This window comes from Doryrhamphus excisus, chromosome 9 (genome assembly GCF_030265055.1).
Source record: "Doryrhamphus excisus isolate RoL2022-K1 chromosome 9, RoL_Dexc_1.0, whole genome shotgun sequence".
NCBI lineage: Eukaryota > Metazoa > Chordata > Actinopteri > Syngnathiformes > Syngnathidae > Doryrhamphus > Doryrhamphus excisus.
Window position 1 is genome coordinate 20,480,852 of NC_080474.1, and position 21,583 is coordinate 20,502,434.

General features: G+C 40.0%; 4 protein-coding genes across 14 annotated transcripts in view; 2 read left to right on the forward strand and 2 right to left on the reverse strand.

Annotated features, from left to right (window-relative positions):
• LOC131135866 (rho GTPase-activating protein 6-like) overlaps nt 1-16,443 on the reverse strand; it is a 131,545-nt gene extending 115,102 nt beyond the window's left edge. The window contains exons 1-5 of one of the 8 annotated variants that reach the window (XM_058082253.1): nt 15,733-15,805; nt 14,551-14,634; nt 14,387-14,462; nt 10,091-10,142; nt 4,226-4,327 (exon numbers count right to left, since the gene is read on the reverse strand). The gene's annotated coding sequence lies outside the window, so the exon portion shown is untranslated. The other 7 variants (XM_058082254.1, XM_058082252.1, XM_058082251.1 and 4 more) reach the window with 7 other exon arrangements.
• Nucleotides 1,980-14,929, forward strand: egfl6 (EGF-like-domain, multiple 6). 2 transcript variants are annotated; one of them, XM_058082271.1, is made up of 13 exons: nt 1,980-2,266; nt 4,253-4,359; nt 5,344-5,436; nt 5,637-5,756; nt 5,835-5,954; nt 9,386-9,520; nt 9,603-9,725; nt 10,916-10,978; nt 11,369-11,623; nt 12,492-12,566; nt 14,041-14,136; nt 14,211-14,473; nt 14,553-14,929. In XM_058082271.1, the coding sequence occupies exons 1-13, from the start codon at nt 2,193-2,195 to the stop codon at nt 14,658-14,660; spliced, it is 1,632 nt and encodes a 543-aa protein (XP_057938254.1). In that variant the 5' UTR covers nt 1,980-2,192; the 3' UTR covers nt 14,661-14,929. The 2 variants fall into 2 exon arrangements, with proteins under 2 accessions (XP_057938254.1, XP_057938255.1); XM_058082272.1 differs by lacking the exon at nt 10,916-10,978.
• rab9a (RAB9A, member RAS oncogene family) lies at nt 16,151-19,642 on the forward strand. The gene is made up of 3 exons (XM_058082285.1): nt 16,151-16,296; nt 16,383-16,530; nt 18,311-19,642. Exon 3 carries the CDS (start codon nt 18,349-18,351, stop codon nt 18,955-18,957), a length of 609 nt encoding a protein of 202 aa, XP_057938268.1. The 5' UTR covers nt 16,151-16,296; nt 16,383-16,530; nt 18,311-18,348; the 3' UTR covers nt 18,958-19,642.
• On the reverse strand, nt 19,575-21,443 carry trappc2 (trafficking protein particle complex subunit 2). Of its 3 annotated transcripts, XM_058082288.1 has the most exons (6): nt 21,398-21,443; nt 21,021-21,141; nt 20,707-20,855; nt 20,277-20,358; nt 20,076-20,197; nt 19,578-19,982 (listed from the first exon to the last, which is right to left on the reverse strand). In XM_058082288.1, exons 2-5 carry the CDS (start codon nt 21,111-21,113, stop codon nt 20,099-20,101), a joined length of 423 nt encoding a protein of 140 aa, XP_057938271.1. In that variant the 5' UTR covers nt 21,114-21,141; nt 21,398-21,443; the 3' UTR covers nt 19,578-19,982; nt 20,076-20,098. The 3 variants fall into 3 exon arrangements, with proteins under 3 accessions (XP_057938270.1, XP_057938269.1, XP_057938271.1); XM_058082287.1 differs by having other exon boundaries at nt 19,575-20,197; nt 21,021-21,144; nt 21,398-21,416; XM_058082286.1 differs by having other exon boundaries at nt 19,576-20,197.
• Nucleotides 21,444-21,583: the final 140 nt, after the last annotated feature.

Sequence of the window (21,583 nt, forward strand, 5' to 3'; positions counted from 1 at the left end):
AGAACGCCGAGGGTGGAATTAAACTCGGGTCTCCGAGCAGTGAGGCCTGCGTGCTAACCACTTGAGCGCCATGCTGCCTAATAATGATACATACATGTTCAGATACTTCAGTTTGAATTTTACGGCTTCACTGTGTTGTGGTTTTTCCAAACCATATTAATGAATAAATCATCAAACAACCATTCACACTCACATTCATACCTATGGACAATTTGGAGTGGCTAATTAACCTAGCATGTTTTTGGAATGTGGGAGGAAACCGCAAACTCCACACAGAGATGACCGAGGGTGGAATTGAATTCGGGTCTCCTAACCACTCGACCACCTTGCAGCCTAACATATTTCATACTAATAATAATCTTTTCCACCTATATCACAAAACTGAGAACAAAACTTTCTTAAATATAAATTCTTAGCATATATACAGTGCATTTTTTGATGTACAGTGTTGTTAATCAAAATATCCAAGTGGTCCTTACACACTTTCATGTTTTAAAAAAATAATAATTGAAGATACAGTACTGGGTTGTATGAAATAGTAAGGCTGTGCAGCCCCCTAGTGCCTGAAAGACAAAGCACAGCAAAATAAAAAAAATTAAAAGTCCCTATCAAAATACACAAGTGCACTTGAGATGCACCTCCACTGAAATTATTAGCAAATAAATATGACAAAAAAAAATAATGACTGTGTCCAAATTCTTCTATTCCCTTTTAGAGGGTTATGGAACAAAAAGTCAAATGATAGACCCACAAATATTTCACCGCCTCCGAGCTTGAAGATGCGTCAAGACATCATCACGGAAAGAAAACATCTTCAAAGACCTTGTCTTCTTCAACACTGCAATTATTGTACCCGTTTGGAATTTGCTCTTGGTGTTAGCTGCTGGAATAACAATGCCGATTATGTGCAAGTCAGTTACGTAAATAGAACATTGTCAGCATTTTTCTGGAATGTTTTTTTTTTTGGTTTTATAGTCAAAATAGGTGTGTCCCAGCATCTGCGTTGTTAGCTCCCACATGCTAGCTGACTTTCCCTTTTTTGGAACACACAGAAAAGGCAAAGAAATGTGTGGTCTTGTTTCACAAAAGGCCCGCAAAATTTAGTGCGGTTATCCTTTAGAGTGAACTTTCAGCGACATTTAGCTAAGGTAACTGTTTTATGAACATGGGTGAAGCTGCACAAGAAGAAGCTGGACCATCCTCCAAAGTCAGGTGGAAGAGTCCGAAGAGCTGTAAGTAATAATTTATCAGTGTCTTAACTGTGTTTTATTTGGTGTAAATTAATCAAAATTAACTCGGCAGCTGTATCGGAAGTCCTCTGGAGCGCTTGGGGTTTGGGGCCAATCACAGCAGAGTGGGTGTGCCTGGAGGAGGGCCAGTGGTGTAATAAATTAAACAGACCGTTGGGGCGGGAAGCAGGAAATGTATGGAAAAACTGCAGAAAGAGGTGCAGAATCTGGAAGATCTAGAAAGCTTCCTGTGGGGGTTATCGTCTATAGGAGTCCACGACTCAATACAAAAAGGCAAAATTGGTCCCCTTTGAGCGTGGAGTGGAGTGGAGAACAGATAAGAACAGAAACCAATTCTATATTTCTCACAATTATGAGTGAAACTGCATAAATGGATAGTGATAAAAATAAATGGACCGTGACAATGATATCAAACAATAAGACAACAAAAGGCCTAAGTGTGTGTGTGTAGTATGCATGATGGATTCCACAAGCCGATATATAGAACTCATCGGCAAGCAAAAACACAAGACCGACAAATCCATGTGAATGTTCTCACAGGTAAGACAGAAACTGGACCAATTGGTTTGATTTGTTTTGCCCCGTTTGCTGACTCGCAGGAGGAATCCCATGCGGTCCGTGTATTGGGTTTCAGCGAAAAAGAGTAGCACCCCTCGACACATAATCCCCACCCCGCTTTTCCAAACACACCCCTACTTCCAAAAGTCACAACCTGTTCCTCCTCACTCACTTCACCGTGCCAGCCCACTGTGTGCAATTTCCACAGAGGAAGAAGCAAATAATGGGACACTGAGAACCACATTCTTCTCTTTCCTGGAGCTTTCCTTGTGGAAGTACATGTAACACAGCCTACATTGTGTGAGAGGATCAAGCGTGAGATCTGGGAGCAGTGGGAAGACCTCGAAAAGCTCAACTACGGTTTGGAGGAGAAGAAGTCGAGCTATGAAGCCCATCACTTTTATCAGTGCTCTTTTGCTCCTGCTCTACATATCTTCTGGAGGTGCAGATGCCCATAGGTGAGTTGGTTGGAGTTTTCTCAAAAATCAGAAAGTTCGTAAACAAAAATGCTATATCCAAACCCCTACAGTATGTTTTTATGCTGTCTGTACATATAACAATTACAATTTTACAGTTTTTTTTATTATCATAATGGCATGTTTACAAAGCTCAAACAGCCAGTGGTATGCCAGCTAAATGGGGCAAAGGACTGCTAATAACTAAAGAGCACCTGTCGCTCCCAGGAGGTCGTCTCCAGCGGGCTATTCTGGTTGATTTGTCTCCTGCTTCAGATTCCCCAGGTCTGCTTTTGGGGGAGGCTATATGACACCCCAAAAGATAAAGGGGGGGGCGTAGAAAGTTTTACACCCAGCTTGATATGTCAAAGGTTGTGGAGATTTATTCTAATGTGCATTCCCGCCTATATATTTCTTCTCGCTTCATTTTATCTTCAGGTTAAAAATATACTATATATATGTATATATATATCTGTGCAGTGTACATTATTCTCAGTGTGATTCCTGGCATGTTGACGCCGGAATAGGGAAGTGGAAGAAGATTCTGGTGACAAAAACAAAGTAAACTTCTGCATTTGTGCTTTTTTTCAAAATTATTAGTTGGCAGGCGGCTGCACGGTGGCCTAGTGTTTAGCGTGTTTATACCTCACAGCTAGGAGACCAGAGTTCAATCCCACCCACAAAAGGTGATACCTTGGTATACCTCACTCCCTAAACGATCCTGTGTTTGAGTCCTGGCAAAATGGGAAACCATTGGAAACTTCAACTGTCACTATCATAAAAACTTTATTAACTATAAGAGTATAAGGGAAAGCTGCACGTTGGACAAGTGGTTAGCGGACAGGACCCACAGCCAGGAGACCCTAGTTCAATTCCACCCTCTGTCATCTCTCCGTGCATGCGTGGGTTTTCTCCGGGTACTCCGGTTTCCTCCCACATTCCAAAAACATGCTAGGTTAATTAGCCACTCCAAATTGTCCATAGGTATGAATGTGAGTGTGAATGGTTGTTTGTCTGTATGTGCCCTGGGATTGGCTGGCCACCAGTCCAGGGTGTACCCCGCATTTCGCCCAAAGACAGCTGGGATAGGCTCCAGCAACCCTCACGACTCTCGTGAGGATAAGCGGTAGAAAATGAATGAATGAATGACTAGCTAGCACTAGCTAGTTAAGCATGTTCCAGATCAACCTAACCTAACCTATACTCTTTTTATTTACAACATATTGCGCAACTGCAGGGTCTTGAGACACATGCTAACTCGCAAACTAGAGAGCTAGCGACCTAAACGGTAGCCTCAAAGTTATTTCCTTTAAACTTAAATAGCCAAAAACTTACCACTTCCACACGGATAGCGAGGATAACTATTAACAGTTATTTAACCTTTAACATGAACATGAATCAAACGTAATACTTTTTTCTGGGTACATGATACCATACAGCATCCATATCAAACTTGCGCGGGCCGCACTAACATTAAACTTTCATATCAAGGCGGGGGCCTCAAACTAGTGTCCTGCGGGCCACATTTGGCCCGCAGGCCGCATGTTTGAGACCACTGTACTAGAATGTCACTCAGTAGCGCATGGACCTTGACCAAGTGTGAAAGTGTCCATCTTCTCAATTTGATGGTTTCTTCAACTCTCCACTATGTTTATTGGACTATTAGTCTTGCTGGTAACATGGCGGTGGTAATGAGGTGTCAAGGTGCAGGAAGTAACCAACATCCTGTAAACTTTGCTCTACGAGAATCCTAATTTTATAACTAAAGGATAGTTAACATTATTGCTAGAACAAGCCAGAAAAGCCAGCGTCTGTCTGCATTATCCTGGAATGGACTAAACTACACTAAACTACATGTTTTCATTGTCAAGATGTCATTTAGCTCCGAGGCCTAAATGTGTTTTCTAACTTGAACTCTCAGGGCTATAAATATTGATACGACAGTGAAATTACACATCTTACCTTGAACTCCATTGCCCCTCGACACAGGCAACACAGACAAGTCCTTGCTGGAATCCAACCAGGTGTGTGTCGCTACGGCAGGAGGCTGGAGTGTTGCTACGGCTGGAAAAAGAATAGTAAAGGACAATGTGAGGGTAAGAAACGTCAGATTCCATCTATTCAGTTTGTTCATTCTATGGAGCAACAAGGCACGAATGTCAGCCAATCACAGGGCACATATAGACAAACAACCATTCACACTCACATTCATACCTATGGACAATTTGGAGTCGCCAATTAACCTAGCATGTTTTCTCAAAAGGAAATGATGTAAAGTCAGTGATCTTGTCATCGGATCAATACAGTCTTCAAAGACAAATGTAACTGTCACATATGAAAAAAAAACTTAAATTATATTAGGAAAGCAGGAAGTGAACAAATGTAAGTGGGCTAATAAATTGACAATAAAAGCACAAATACTGCGGATTTCAGAAAACAACAAATGGAATGATACAGCACTCGACAAGAAGCAATGAAATCTGTAAAATTAAATAATAATTTTAAAAAATCCAAAAATTGTACTGTAAACTATAATGATGAAAATGGTAATATTAATGATGATTATAATAATGGTGATAATAATAATAATAATAATGGTAATCATGATAAAGATTATAACAATAATGATAATAATGATAATAACAATAATAATATTACAATGATAATAATAACAACAGGGGAAAACAAGAGTGTGGCATGAACATGATTTTATCTTGCAAAAAGGGGTAGGCATTTATAAGCTTTTGCTTCAGCCTACTCCTTTTGGGCTTGTGATCAGATAGTTGAATACAAATGTAAATAATGGAAAATTATATTTTGATTGATGTAAGAAATGCACTGTAATGTTTCATATATTTGGCCAAATAAAAAAATAAAAAAATAAAAAGTACCAGATGGAGGGGTAGGATTTAATAAGCTTTGCTTCTTCCTACTCCTTTTTGTGTGCTTTTCCGAACGACAAACATACACAATTTTGCAGAGCGTCTTTCTAGATGAGCGGTTCCCAAAAGACTCCAGATTATAAATTTTCCTAAAACAACCGTTAATATTCTCCTCCTTTGTGCTAAATGTTTTAACAGCACAGTGCGAACATGGCTGCAAGCACGGCGAGTGTGTCGGACCAAACAAATGCAAGTGCTTCCTGGGATACGCCGGAAAGACGTGCAATCAAGGTGAACATTTCTGCTTTGTTAAGCAGTAGTGTCAGGAAATGCGTCCACACAGAAATGTTTTTTTGGTCAAAACGGCAAAGTATTCTATCGTCCACATGGAAATGGCGTTGTCTGTGCCCTGAAACTGTATTTTTGGAAAACGTACAGTATCTAAAGGTGGGTCTTTCAGCTGAGGAAATAAACCAAATCCCTTCTTTCAGATCTGAACGAATGTGGCCTGATCCCTCGCCCGTGCGAACACCGCTGCATGAACACCCATGGCAGCTACAAGTGTTACTGCCTCAACGGATACACCTTGATGCCGGATGGATCTTGCGCCAGTGAGTCTCGTCTCATCTCACCGAATCGCTACACTTTTTTTTTTTTTTTGTTCATTCATACATGATTTTGCATGTTAGATTCCAGGACGTGTACCCTCGCTCACTGTCAGTACGGGTGTGAGGAAGTTCAGGGGGAGATTCGATGCCTCTGCCCCTCTGCGGGGCTGCAGCTGGCACCGGATGAGAGGACTTGCGTAGGTGAGTTGCTCTCAAAGATTAGTAATGGTAATGGTAATGGTAATGGTAATGGTAATGGTAATGGTTTTATTTCATTTGAACATGCATCAGATTACAATTGCAATTACAATTATTACAATTACAATTCCACATGTCCAAAAGGAGTAGGAAGAAGCAAAGCTTATTAAATCCTACCCCTCCATCTGGTACTTTTACAATCACTAACTGTTACATTTGTTCACTGCCTGCTTTCCTCAATTCCTACTTTCCTAATATAGTTTTTTTTTTTTTTTGCTTGTTTTGTTTTATGTTTTTTTAATTAATTTATTTATGTATTAAATCCTACCCCTCCATCTGGTACTTTTACAATCAGTATTTATGTTTTGTTTTTTTTTGTGTTTTTTGATTTTTTTGATTTTTTATTAAATCCTACATTTGTTCACTTCCTGCTTTCCTAATATAGTTTAAGTTTTTTTTGGTTTTTTTAAATGTATTTTTTTAAATTAAATTCTACCCCTCCATCTGGTACTTTTACAATCAGTAACTGTTACCTTTGTTCACTTCCTGCTTTCCTAATATAGTTTACTTTTTTTTTATGTATTTATTTTTTAAAATTAAATTCTACCCCTCCATCTGGTACTTTTACAATCAGTAACAGTTGCATTTGTTCACTTCCTGCTTTCCTAATATAGTTTACTTTTTTTGTTGTTTTTTTATGTATTTATTTTTTTTAAATTAAATTCTACCCCTCCATCTGGTACTTTTACAATCAGTATTTTTTTTTTTTTTAATATTGCACCTCATACTGAAATAGGAGGTGATATGAGCGTCCAATGCCATAATGGGTACCATAGTAAGTGTCAATATAGTGATATGTATAGCACATCATGACTGGTTCAAGACTCTTCATCCTTGTGTTTAGCAAACATCAACTGCTTGTATTGTTTCTTGAATTGGCTCATCGTTTGTGCATTGTTTGATTTCCTTACTCAATCCATTCCATAGTTTGATTCCACATACTGAAATGCTATGGCTAGCATAACGTAGTCCTAGCATAGAAGTGTTTCAAATGTAGTTCTTTGATTTGTCAAACATATGGTACAGTTGAATACACAGCAAAGTAAGATGTAGAAAAGAACAGACCATTCAGGAAGAGAAGAAAGGGGGACGGAAGTTGGCTTTTTTCCAGCCCATTGATGATTGTGGCTTTTCTGCATAGTGGGAAAACTCTATAAAGATTCTCTTATGTGGCTTTTGCATGCTTGGCTGCTAAATCAGAGGGAGGTAATTATGTTCCTTGTTCCACAATGCTTCCTGGGTTGCAAAAGAGCCAATTTGGCACAGGTGCTAATAAAACAAGGGAAACACAAGATGAAAAAGTTGGCATTTCCGAACCTCCACAAAGCCAACAAACGGTAGGTAACAAAAAACGTGCTGTGCATGTTCACATTCCAGCCCAGGTTTCCATTGCAGGTATTTACAAGGCATAAACTCTTTTAAAGACAGATGTAGTCATGACGGTAGACATCTGGACAAATTGAGTATCACCCGAAGGCAAACTCGCCGTCTTCGTTTGTTGGCATGTAAACATACACACACTCATGCTGTATTTCAAGACTGCGCGGAAGTCATAAATACACCACAAAGAGATGACAAGGTACGACCTGATAACATTCCAGGAGAATGTAAACAATAAACATGGCTGCTGACCTCAGTTAGCTTGTAAAGTAGAACATCCAAAACCAAACACAATCTGCTCAGTGATGCTCATCTAAGTTATTCGAATTTTAAATATTCATTAATTCATTCATTTTTAACCGCTTATCCTCACGAGGGTCGCGGGGGTGCTGGAGCCTATCCCAGCTGTCTTGGGGCCGAGAGGCGGGGTACACCCTGGACTGGTCGCCAGTCAATCACAGGGCACATATAGACAAACAACCATTCACACTCACATTCATACCTATGGACAATTTGGAGACGCTAATTAACCTAGCATGTTTTTGGAATGTGGGATGAACCGAACATAAACATTCCAAAAAATGTAAATATTATTTATGTCTTAATTGTTTATGCCTTATATGTATTATTTTCTGTTATGTTTACTATAAATGTGTGTAAACGTGACCATAGGGGTGTTATTTCATGTCGAGAGGTCTCTAATAATGTTCATTCATTCATACACCCTGGACTGGTGGCCAGCCAATCACAGGGCACATATAGACAAACAACCATTCACACTCACATTCATACCTATGGATAATTTGGAGTCGCTAATTAACCTAGCATATTTTCTCAAAAGGAAATGATGTAAAGTCAATCTAAATGTAAATCTTGAGTAACTCTACTTTCAGGATTTGTAGATGAATATAACAAAAACAAATATGAGATTGAGTCTACAAGAAATAGATAAGATTTTAACATGACTTAGTACAAATAAAAATATTTTTTTAATGACTATACAAGGGCTGCACGGCGGTCGAGTGGTTAGTGCGCAGACCTCACAGCTAGGAGCCAGGGTTCAATTCCATCCACGGGCCATCTCTGTGTGGAATTTGCATGTTCTCCCCGTGCATGCGTGGGTTTTCTCCGGGTACTCCGGTTTCCTCCCACATTCCAAAAACATGCTAGGTTAATTGGCGACTCCAAATTGTCCATAGGTATGAATGTGAGTGTGAATGGTTGTTTGTCTATATGTGCCCTGTGATTGGCTGGCGACCAGTCCAGGGGTGTACCCCGCCTCCTGCCCGAAGACAGCTGGGATAGGCTCCAGCACCCCTGCGACCCTCTTGAGGAAAAGCGGTAGAAAATTAATGAACATTATTAGAGACCTCTCGACATGAAATAACACCCCTATAGTTACTTTTACACACATTTATAGTAAACATAACAGAAAATAATACATATAAGGCATAAACAATTAAGACATAAAATGTACATTTTTTGGAATGTTTATGTTCGGTTCCTCCCACATTCCAAAAACATGCTAGGTTAATTGGCCACTCCAAATTGTCCATAGGTATGAATGTGAGTGTGAATGGTTGTTTGTCTATATGTGCCCTGCGATTGGCTGGCCACCAGTCCCCGCCTCTTGCCCAAAAGACAGCTAGGATAGGCTCCAGCACCAGCACCCCTCCAGCACCCCCGCGACCCTCGTGATGAAAAAGCGGTAGAAAATGAATGAATGAGTGAATGACTATACAGTATATTTCATTCTACACATTTGTACTACGTAACTGCATTGCTCCTCAGGAGGGTACACTCTTATGTGTATGCTATCGGCCCCGCCCCCACCGACTGAGACAAAGGGACTATATTACCCACAAAAGGCTTGAGGTCCTTGACTTATAGCTTGCAATGCACTGACAAGACTTTAAAGTAATCCATACCCAAAGAGTGTGGAGGTGAAACGGTTGGAATGACTTTCTAAATGTTGTATTCTTGTTTCCCCGCAGACATTGATGAATGCGTCACAGGAAACAACCTCTGTCCATACAACAGGCAATGCGTCAACACATTTGGCAGCTACTTCTGCAAGTGTCAGGATGGTTATGACCTCAAATATGTTGATGGCAAATATGACTGTGTAGGTAAGGTATATCTATTCAGGGGGAACATTTGTGGTCGTTAAAAAAAAAAAGCTGCAAAAACAAGGCTTCTTTGAATTTTCAGATACGGATGAGTGTACTTCCAGTACCCACAAGTGCAGCCATCATGCTGTCTGTCTAAACACTCAAGGATCCTACAAGTGCAGGTGCAAGTCTGGCTTCAGAGGCAACGGATTCGAATGCTCCGGTGAGATTCAAGATCTGCTTCACAGAATCACAAACCAACTGGTCCCAGGGGTTTCATTTGAAACGTCCTAAATCTTGACGCAAGGTGTCCAAATAGATGATGTCTTTCCCCGTCATTGCAAGGAAGTTTTACTGCTGCGTATTTCAATATTAACACATCACCACGCTATCCAAAACTGATTTCCTGTCCCCAGACAAAGTAACATTTTGCAGATGTTAGTACGAGAGCCAGAGATTCCGAGCACACAGGATCTGAAGACGAATTATAAGACAGGTTGTGCTCATTACATTTAGTCCAGGTTATGCTTTATGTAGCATTCACCATTCACCAACTATGTAGTGCAAGGGGTCTCAAACTCAATTTACCTGGGGGCCACCGGAGCTAGGTTCTGGGTGAAGCCGGGCCGCATCAGGTTTTCTAAAAAAAAAAAAAAAAAAAAACACATTTATTAAAAACTGGAAAAAAAATCAATACATTAAATAATCAATAATCTTCAATGCTTTTGCTCCTGCTATACCCTACACTTTTTCAGTACTTTGGTTCCGGTTTTCCACACCAAAATATCTGATAAAACATTCCACTGTTCTCAAATATCAATACACAAAATAAGATTTAAAAAAAAAAACAAATTAAGAATAAAGACAATAAATCAATCAATCAGTAATAAATAAGTAAAATAATAATAAAACAGCAAATAAGAAAAACGTAAGAAACCACATACAGTTGGTAGAGAAATTATTTTTTTCAGATTCAAATGTACAGTATTAAGTTATTTAACCTTTAACATGAACATTAATGAAACTTAATAATTTGACCCAATTAGCAAGTTAGCATCGTACTCACTTCCATCTGGGAGCGGCGTCGTAACTTTAACAACATGTTTGATGAGATGCTTTATCTTGACGTTGTATTTTCCCTTTTATTCCAAATCATTTGTACCCAGCGTCATAAGCCTTTAGCCTTCATTGCTAATCCAAAGCAAAACAGGGCGGGGTAACAGGGTAAGGTAACATTAGGAGCGGGGGCAAAATCATGTTAATTGTGTCCGGTGTGCACACACATTTCAACATTAAACTTTGGTATCAAGGTGGGGGCCTCAAACTAGCGTCTCGCGGGCCGCATTTGGCCAGGGGGCCGCAAGTTTGAGACCCCCGCTGTAGTGTGAATGAAGGTGCCTTTATTTCTTATAGTCAAGCCGTTTTATCAGCGGTCGCATGATGGAGGCAAAGGCGCTGCAGATCACATCTTCAATGGTGAGCCAATGTGGAATCCGAGACCTTACTTTTGCTGTAAACTCTGCCCGGCAACCCCATTAATTGGCTCCTGTTAACTCCTCTTTGATCATGTGGCTGGTTATGTTGTCTCCCAGGTAATGCTTGATATCGGGATTTCAAACGACTGCATGACCGTTATAAACCGTAGTATGATTGGATGCTACCAGGTAACCACAACATCATGAGAACTTACATAACGCAGTGATGTTTTCACTGCATGCTGAAGGACGCTTGTGTGCTGCCTTGCCTTTTTTTTTGTTTTTACTGCTCTTAGTACAAAGCACGTGTACTGTATCATAACGTCTGCTAAAATACTCCCATCTCCCACTCATGTTTGCGGTTCCATGTCCAACCTTTTCCTGCCTGTAGCAATCCCCGATTCCCCAGTATGGCCTGGAATTCTGGGAGGTCAGCTCGACAATGAGGACATCAAAAATACTATCCCTGAAGCAGCCGTGACGCCGCCTCCGAGAATCCGACAGCAGCCTTTTGATTACGATGGCGAGGTCTACATCGGTGAACCAACTGGAGAAACCCCAGTGGAAGAACTTCCTGATGAGGAGGAAGAAGAAGAAGACGAAGAAGAGGAAGACAACCAGCTAAATCCAAGAGGCGATGTTTTCAGTAAGAAATCCTCTGTAATCGGTAATTCTGTTTTTACCATCGATAAAAAGCAATCTGCGTATTATATAACACATCAACCATATAAAATAACAAGGGCAATTAAGGGCAAAAGGCTCCTACAGATCCCACATGATTATTCTTGGAACGCTTATTTCAAGAAAAACGGTTCTGAATACTTAATGAAGAAACGTGGACACTCCAAGAGTGTGGTCCTCCATCGGTATGCGTCTTAAAGCTGCCTTTCACCACTAATCTTTATGGAAACACCAGCGCCTGCCTGTGAAAGACGTTACATAGCAAGAGAAGACAAGCCTAGAGACATCCATCACTTGCGGGTTGGAATTTTTCACTTTTGGCATGTGAGAGCTGAGGGATACAATTCACTTTGGCTCAGCTTCCCATACCCCTTGGGATGAAGGGTGAAAAAGGTTACAAAGCCTTTTATTATGCTTTCCCCAAAACAGCTGTTGTGCAAACAGACTGACTCCTCGTAGGAAGGTCTGTCATCAGCACCGGGGGGGGGGTGGGATCTTTCACTGCTCCAGACCACTTTAGGTGTTCAGGTTCAATAACCCCAGCTGTCACTTGTCTGACTATCTAAAGCTGCTTGCCACAGGGGTGGGTTTACTACAAGAGCCTTAAAACGCTTGGGGGGGTTGCATCCTAAAGTTGTCGTTCTGCCCCACTCAGGACTTGAGTGACAGCTGGGCAGGTCGGTACTTGTTGGTTGATAGCTACTTTTGCGTCATATGGACAACTTTATATTTATTTGATTATCTTAGCAACTCAGTGATATATTTTGTCATGCTAAAATGATAAATGATAAAATAATGTTTTCTGATTTTTCTTTCTTACGTCTCTACTGTAGCACCAGAAGACTTTGAATCAGTTTTCGGTCCAGCCACGGAGGTCAAACAACTTGAAACGGCGCTGCATCAGGAAGGTACAAAAAGACTATACCAATCTTCACTTTGTTTTGATTATTATGAACTTCAAATGTGAAAGATGACTTCTGTCAGTCAGTGCATACAACAGCGGTCAATCACTCATGTTGTTTTACCCACTAATACACGACAGAAATACAACTATCAAATACAAATAGGCGATGTAGACATTGAAAGGGTGAAGAAAATTACATTTCTGGGGATCACAGTAGATGAAAATATGAGCTGGAAACCTCATATTACAAATATACAACATAAGGTGGCCAGAAATATTTCAATATTGAACAAATTTGTTCAAAATCAGAAATCACTCCACACTCTTTATTGCTCTCTGGTTCTACCATATCTTACTTATTGTGTGGAAATATGGGCTAATATATATAAATATAAAAGTAATCTTCACTCGCTAAATGTACTGCAAAAAAGGCCAGTAAGGGTAATTCATAATGCCGCCTACAGAGAACATACTAACTCCTTATTTGTAAAATCACAAATACTTCAACTTGCTGATATAGTTCATCTTCAAACAGCTAAAATAATGCATAAGGCTAAAAATAACCAATTAGCTACCAGAATACTACCTATGTCATGTACTTCAATGTTTTGACTAATAATAGACCATAGTGTAACATGAAACAGTGACCGATAATTAACTCATTCAATCCCAGAAATTTTTCAAAAGCCGTCCCACTCGGTGGCAGCCATTTTTGATGATTTTGACTGATTTTTTAAGGCACACAGAATATTGTGTTCTCGGGCTATATAGCCATGGCATATACCAAAAGAAAGAGTAGACTCTCTTCTTCTATCAGGTGTGTTTCTACCCTTTTCGGTTCTTTAGTAATCAGCAGCTGAAATAGGTAAGTTTCAACCAAATATCAGTTCTCAACAAAAAAACGGGAGAAAAAAGGCTTTTTGTGAAAAGATACATTTGACCCAAACTTTGCCTTATACAGTATATTTAGCAAATTGTCTAAACAAATACCCAACAACATAAAGAAAACACAAAATTGTTGTTTTACATGAAAATACAACACCATATTTACAATTTTCACGATGCGTAACCTCCTTCAAGCAACACACTGAGATGCCGTTTCACTTCCTGGTTGTGAAGCATGTATTTCAATGGGAGAGAGCGCTTATAAAGCGCACTTCTGCCACTTTGTGGTCCTTTTTCCGGCTTAAAACCGCATCAAACATGCTCTCTTCTATCGTGGAGTTGCGTCATTACCAAACGTACAAGACGTATAAATTGGGAGAGAGCGGTTGGGTTGGACAAAAAAAAAGTATAAGTACGTCTTTGGTAGCAAATGAGTTAATTTCTGAAAAAAATGCGATATAGCAAAAAGTCTAATTGCAAGATCGCAAGGGACAACTGTATTGCCGTAACATATCTAATGTGAGAATTTGATTTTCTGTTGTATTGTATGTCAAATTCTGAACAATTACTATGCAACTTTTTTTCTGCGCTAGAGTATATCATGGACTGCAACTTTGACCAAGGGGCATGTGAGTGGGTCCAAGACAAGGCTGATGACATGGACTGGAGTGTGGCTTACCATGGAAGAGGTAAAAAATTATATCAAAGAGATATATTCAGTATTTTAGGCTTTTTTGAGTAAGTCACAAGCCTTTTTCTTAAGGTGGTGAGTACTACATGTCCATGAGTGGTCTTCTGGGGGACCAGGAGGATGTGGCCAAGCTCAAGCTACTGCTCAGCGATCGAACCCAGCAGGGCAGCTTCTGTCTGACATTTGACTACCGTGTAGTGGGCCGTAACGTGGGAACTCTCAGGGTGCTGCTGGATAACAACGCTTACCCGGTGTGGGAACAGAGTCACAGCAGTCATCAGGGCTGGCAGACCGAGCTTCTCACCGTGGCCTGGAGAGAAGAAGCTCCACAAGCAGTGAGTCGTTTGCTGATTTTAGAATAACTTTTGGAAAAACATAAACCTGCAAATGATACAGTTGCCTTCTGTCCTACAGGTCATCTTTGAAGCTCAGCGTGGGCGAGGAGTTGGTGGAGAGATCGGACTGGACAATGTTGTGTTGACCTCTGGGCCGTGTCCTGATGAGGAATCGTCAATCTTTTAAGAATCAACTATTTCAACAAAAAAACAAATAAAAACGCAAACTCTCTAACCGACAGTCTGAGTTTAGATGCTGTACAATAAGTGCGTACATATTTACTGTAACGTCAAGACCTGATTTTCATGCATATCTTCCAATATGATATCTCAGGAAAAAAAAACACTCTTAGTCATGTTCAGTCATTGAGATATGAACACTGTGTATGAGATTACTTTGCTGAAGTAACATGGAATGCCTTGTTGTATAGTTGCTAATTTGCTAGCAATTTTGTTAAGGCGTAAATCACAAATGCTGTACATGTTGCTTTTCAATGATTCTGTACTTTTACATTAAATCTGTTTGTTTTTTAACTGAAGTCTCTTATTACTTATATCACTGAAGTAGACGTCTATCTCTGTAATATAATATAACTCTAACTTTAGTCCAAAAATGACAGAAGAACAAACTTCCTCCTGCACACAATGCACAAGGGAAGCAATAAAACAATATTTTAGGTAGCTGCTGTCATAATTTCGGTTGTATTTTGCTTTCTTCTCCCCTTATAATATATTATAATATATATTACTCGTTTACTTTATTTATTACTACATCCCCAGTGTAGTAGTTTGTCTGGCGCACTGGCCACCTTTGACCCCCAGGTGGCGTCAAAGCATAGTCAATTAACTAAATTATTATAAAAAATAAAACTGTACATAAATAACACATGATTTACACAATGGATATAATTACATTATATTTAAAGAGAGGTGTTTTTTTCCGTCCAGTTGACTGACCAACCCAATGATTTGGAAATTACAGTTTTCCACTTAGAAAAGTTATTCCACCGTAATTGTCACGCAAACATACTGGGATGGCAAGCCAACAATGATTATTTAACTCGTTGTAATATGAAGCGAGAATTTTGTTTACTGTTTATACAGTTTAATACTTACTATTTTTGACAACTGGTCTTTGATGTCACTTAGAGTCATGTGACGCTACTGTCAATGCACTTCCGTGATATTAATTAACTTGTTTATTATATTAACATGATGATGTTTGCAAATATAATTGACGTCTTTAATCGTCAGCGTACCTTGTAGGAGAACACGATATCGAGTATAAAGTTAAACAGCTAACTAGCTAGCTAGCTTGGCTATTTACATTTATAAGGTAGGTAAAATGTCGCCTTCTGGCGGTGAAGCCAAGCTGACCCGCTCATTGGGCCGTTTTGTCACGTGACCAGGGCTGCCCTGTCGCCCCACTTCAGTTATCGTTAGCTTTGTCAGGAGGCTAGCAGCGTTAGCATCGAGCAGGAAACATTGTTGGTCCTGGGCCACGACAAAGAAAGGCAAGCTGTCAAATACGTTCACAATAAATGTTTCAATTTGCCTGACCAAACCGAGGCGTAACGCTGTAGCTTTAGAGCTCAAATTGTAAAGAGTGTGCTTTGAAGTGAGTTTAGCTAACGTTACAATGAGTATGCTAATTTTGCTGTTGTCATTACTCCAGCTGTGATGACGTATTTTATGGTAGCAATCTAGCATTTTGACACATTTGCAGTTAAACACTCACCACTGCTATACTTCCGTATTTGTTTTATACCTTGCATGTTTCGCCGTCGCAACATATGCTTTAATGACATACCACATAACATATGGTGCTCTTTCTTCTCTAGTATGTTCTATGAGCCGTCTTTTGCAGGCTACCCAGCTGATGTAGCGGTCTTGTGCCATCCATTTACAGGCAAACTGGTGTTGCGGGGCAGGCAGTGCAAGTACTGGAGCTACATGGCCGTCCGTACCGACACTGAACAAATGAGCATGTGACTCAGTACCACGGTCTGCACCACATGATCTGGACAAGTGGAGGAGGAAGCCTAAATCAATCAGTGGTGAGTCTAACCGGCCATTAAATCCCGTGATTATTGTAGAAATGTGATTTGGTTGTGCTTGATTATTTGTATTTCCACATTAAAGTGGACTGGGTGTTTTTGCTCAACTACAGAGAGCGCCTGCCTCTCATTGGAATGCGACATACATGCAACATGTAAGATGATTGTGGTTTGTTGTTTGCTGCATAGCAGTTTTTGTATTGCTCCACAATTATCAGTGATGATATATTGCAATAAAAGTGAAACAGTTGAAAACAAAACAACAGCACTGATATAGAGAGAATGCAGATAAACAACAAGAATGTAGGCACACTGACCACATCAGCTTCCTTGAACATGTACACAACACCCTGGAGGCTAACTGGAAAGCTAACCGCCAGAAAATAAAAAAAATTCTACAAAGGATGGGCGTACTAATTGATAAATTATTGCGCTCATTACTGATCAGTAAAGCTCCAGTCAGTTTACTTGTCCACGTTCTTCTGTTTTTCTCAGTTACTGCAATTTCCCTAACTTGGTGAATGACTTTAAATCATTTTATTCTGTGCAAGATTGCTTGCAACAAGAATAAAATCACATTAATTAAACGTTGTCGCAGCAGAGCAAGCATGCTGTGGGTTTTCACTTTTGGATTATTTGAAGTGTATTTGTTTGTATTTTGAAATATGTTTATCTTAAAGAAAGGAGAGGTTGTCTGTTGAGTCCAAAGCCAAGTTCGCCTGTACTTCAAAAGTGCGTCACTCTTAAGACGGTTAGATGACCGTGATGACTTGAGCTTTCAGACTTTCTGAATCTGCACCTATTCAGCTGTATTTCCTTTGATTTGTGCTTCCTGTTAAAACGGTGTGTTTTAATTTAATTTACTCCACCCACGGAGCGGACTCCTCGGGTTCGGATCTCCACTAGTAAGCATCATCAGTATTCATCAGGAAGTGCATCCGGAATATAAAGAGCTCAAGCCAAAAATCAGTATGCGGACCAAAAAAAACAAACAAAAAAAGACCCGCTGTGGCGACTCCGTAATCATAATGCCCAAAGTGCTTCCTAACTATGAGCCATATAAGGAAGTCCGCACCTTTGTGACATCACAAAGGAACAATTTTACCGCGCCTTTTGAAACAGAGCGTTTTGAGCCATCCCGAACTTCTTTCAGGGCTCACTTCCAAATGTGCACACCCCATTACCTGGAACTTCGACATCGTTTAACACGGGAATACAACGTTCTAACGACATTTACTGGTCAGTAAAGGGGAAAAAGCACAATTAAAATTAGAGAGAAATATTTTCAGCCGAGTTATATGCTACATTTATTCAATCTTTGAGCCGAGCATAAGGAATAAAATACTGTATTAATTAGGCCATTGCTAGCAGAGATATATGTCACAGTAGTCCTTGCTTGAGTACTCACCCCATCGGTCTTCTTAAATTACAGTATTTGCTGGAGGACAAAGCACTCTTAGGCGGCAATCACCTGGAACAGAACACTTCTTTATGCTAACAAAAGGCAGAAACATGTCACAGGGGAAAAACTCGCCACAAAACATGTCATCGCCGCCACCTCGTTGTCATCACGAGGTGAAATGCATGTGACGTAAATTATGAAAACAGTAGACATATTTCAAGAGCTGTTGCTATGTCAAAGTTACAAAATGTTGACACCAAACTTGAGCACAATACTCACAGTAAAGTACAATATAATTGGTGTCGTGTTTCTATAACAATGGGGGGCCACTTACTTGAGGCAACATGGTCATAATGATATGTTGCATCTTTAAAACAGGTCGTCCTTCAATCGCAAAGAGAAGCAGCAAGCCAGCCATGTCGACAAAAACATCCCTACTCAAAGTTATCCTCTTGGGTGACGGCGGCGTGGGAAAGAGCTCCATCATGAATCGGTACGTCACCAACAAATTTGACGCGCATCTTTTCCACACCATCGGTGTGGAGTTCCTCAACAAGGACCTGGAGGTGGACGGCCACCAGGTCACTCTGCAGATCTGGGACACTGCCGGTCAGGAGCGCTTTCGCAGCCTGAGGACTCCTTTCTACCGTGGCTCCGACTGCTGTTTGCTCACCTTCAGCGTCGACGACAGCCAGAGTTTCCTCAATTTAGGCAACTGGAAGAAGGAGTTCATCTATTACGCGGACGTCAAAGAGCCAGAGAAGTTCCCTTTTGTGATTTTGGGCAACAAACTGGATGTGACGGAGAGGCAGGTGTCCGCCGAGGAGGCCCAGCAATGGTGCCAGGAGAACGGCAACTACCCGTATTACGAGACCAGCGCCAAGGATGCCACAAATGTAGCGGTGGCCTTCGAGGAGGCGGTGCGCAGAGTGTTGGCAATGGATGAGCGAGCGGACCACCTCATCCCCACGGACACGGTCAAGCTCCACCGAAAGCCTCGCTCCGCCACCACCTGCTGCTCCTAACGTCCATGTGGTGACGAGTAACACATGGATAATGCTGTTAGGTGTACAAAACTGTATTATCATATTAAAACTAATAACATACTTGATCGGGGTTTGCTTACAGTTGAGATCGGTTGAATAGAAACAATACGAAATGTACTATAAATACACAAAAGCACTGGATTCACTCCAGTTCAAAGGTCAGACTGAGAATAAAAATGTCATGTAAGCAATGTATGGGTACCTAGAAATAAGCCAATCAGTAGCTGTGTACTACATAAGAGTGCAAAAATAATATAGATTTAAAAAATTTAATCATGTTAATATGTAGAAAACTAAGCCCCATATACATTTAATGCTAAAGCAGTTTATGTTACTAACAAATTTGTTGATTTTGACACCCGTTTGCACATATTTCTGCATTCTGAACAGGTCGCTAAATTCTCAAAGCACTCATGTACTAACTCCGGAATCCAGATTAAATATAAAATACAAAACTGGAAGAGTTTGTTCCTCTGTTTCCCCCCCCAAATAATTGCAAATAGCAGGAATTAGAAGTAGAGGAAAATTAGATGGATTTCTGGTTATTATTGATGAAGCCTTCATAATAAGAGTTTGTGTTCTGTTATACATTTTTTTTTGCATTTCCTGTTTATATTATTAATATGCCAACAATGAATAAAGCACCTGGGAATCTCTTTGGTTATGTTTATAGCCTTTATGAACATTCATTTTCTATGCCACGTGTACTTTTTAGGGTTACTGTCTCTGGAGCCTATCCCATGTATATGTATGTTATTTTAGTCAGGCATAGACCCACGACCCACTGCCTCAAATGTGAAGAAAAGTAGTTTAATGTGAGAAAAGTAAGCCAACGCTACCAAGTACATACCTAAACTGAAGTGATTAAATGTTTCCATTTGGCACCCCATACAGGGGGGCATAACAAAATCATTCAGAACCACTGAATTAAGTTATTAATTATGTTAAGAAAACCTATGCATACATGGAGAAACACTGATATCTTACTTGATGTGGAGTCATACCTGATAACAAAATGCAAAACAATCAGAAAGATAATTTACAAAGATATACATTTAAGCATTCACACTAAAAACAGTTAGAGACTGCAAACTTACATTCATTTTCCAAATCATGACAATTAATTCAGGAGGTGCTTCTTCCCAAGAAACTGCACTTTTCTTTCAAAAGCTGTGGAGCGGATCGGTGCGTTGGTCTCGTAGAATGGATTCATGGCAAACTAGAAGACGGTGAAGCAATAATTAAAAAAAAAACTCAGGACCAAAGCTAATATATGTCTTGTTGGAAAGGCTACTTACCTTAATGTATAAATCATACACATCGTTAAAAAAGTTCTTGATTCCGTCTTCTTGCCGCACATCGTGAAGCATGATGAATCTTATATGTACGCCAACCAATTAAAGAACATTCTGTATGATCAGGACAAATTTAAAGCGACCATTTCTGTCAATCATCTTGCTTCACTTGTGTTGCCAGCTATTAACAATAATGGCTGTGTGTTGTCATTTTCAGTGGATAGTAAGTCTTTTCATTGCAAATGTTGATCCAAAATCAGAACTAAAGTCTGCCCTCTGATCATACACAGACAGGGGAAAAAAGGGTTCAAGGGTCAAAATGTGTGCCGTGTATAAAAACTGTGCAGGTCTGAAAGCTGTGCACTACTCAAAAATATATAAACTGTAATTCCATTTCTATAGCATTGGCTCTAAGAAAATACATTGCAAAAGGATATGACTCGCAGTGACAAACGCGGAAACAAACCATTCGTTGAACTTGTCCACAGTCTTTAGGTACATGTTGTTTGACAGCCACATGTTCTCATCCACCAGGTCCAGAGCTGCGTGTGCAATAAACTGGTTTAAGTGACGGTGGTCATCCTGTGGACACAAAAGTGTCAAATGTTAAGATAAACATCGGTCATTCAATAGCGTGTCCAAACTGGTCCCGCCTGCTGCAGTTTGGCTATCCTAGACAAATGTTAACGAGTAGGACTCATCGTGACAGAAGTGAATGATGTATTGTTCGATAAATCCACTTTCTACCTTAGATTCAGGCTTCCCGGACGGTAAGAACTCCATCTCGAACACCGGGTTGTCATGATGACCAACCATGACGAAGTAAAAACTGCCGGACATGATTTGCTCTGCTTCTCACCAAACCGCCCTGTTGGGGAATTCGAACCAAATTAAAAATTCACTAAAACGATGAGCAGTCGGAAATGTTAGCATCACCCTGCATTCGAATTACTTGCAGTTAGCCACAGACCCTGTAAAATCCAGTAAATCATCATCGTTATACGAATGTGAGCAGTCAACATCAGCACCTTAAAACCTTAACTGAACTGAACCTAGAAATACTAATAACAGTAATTACACTCACTGATTATGAACCGCTTATGAATTATGAATCGTTTACTTACCTACTGTTTTGACTTCCGAGAAAGAAGTGAGCAATGTCGCATGAATATTACGTCATTGTCAAGCAAGCAACTATATATATTTTCAGTTTTATTTTTTGTATTAGTGGAATTAAATTTAATAACTGCCCAATGTGTACGATGTGTTATATAATAGCAAATATATTATATATTCATTATTATTATAAA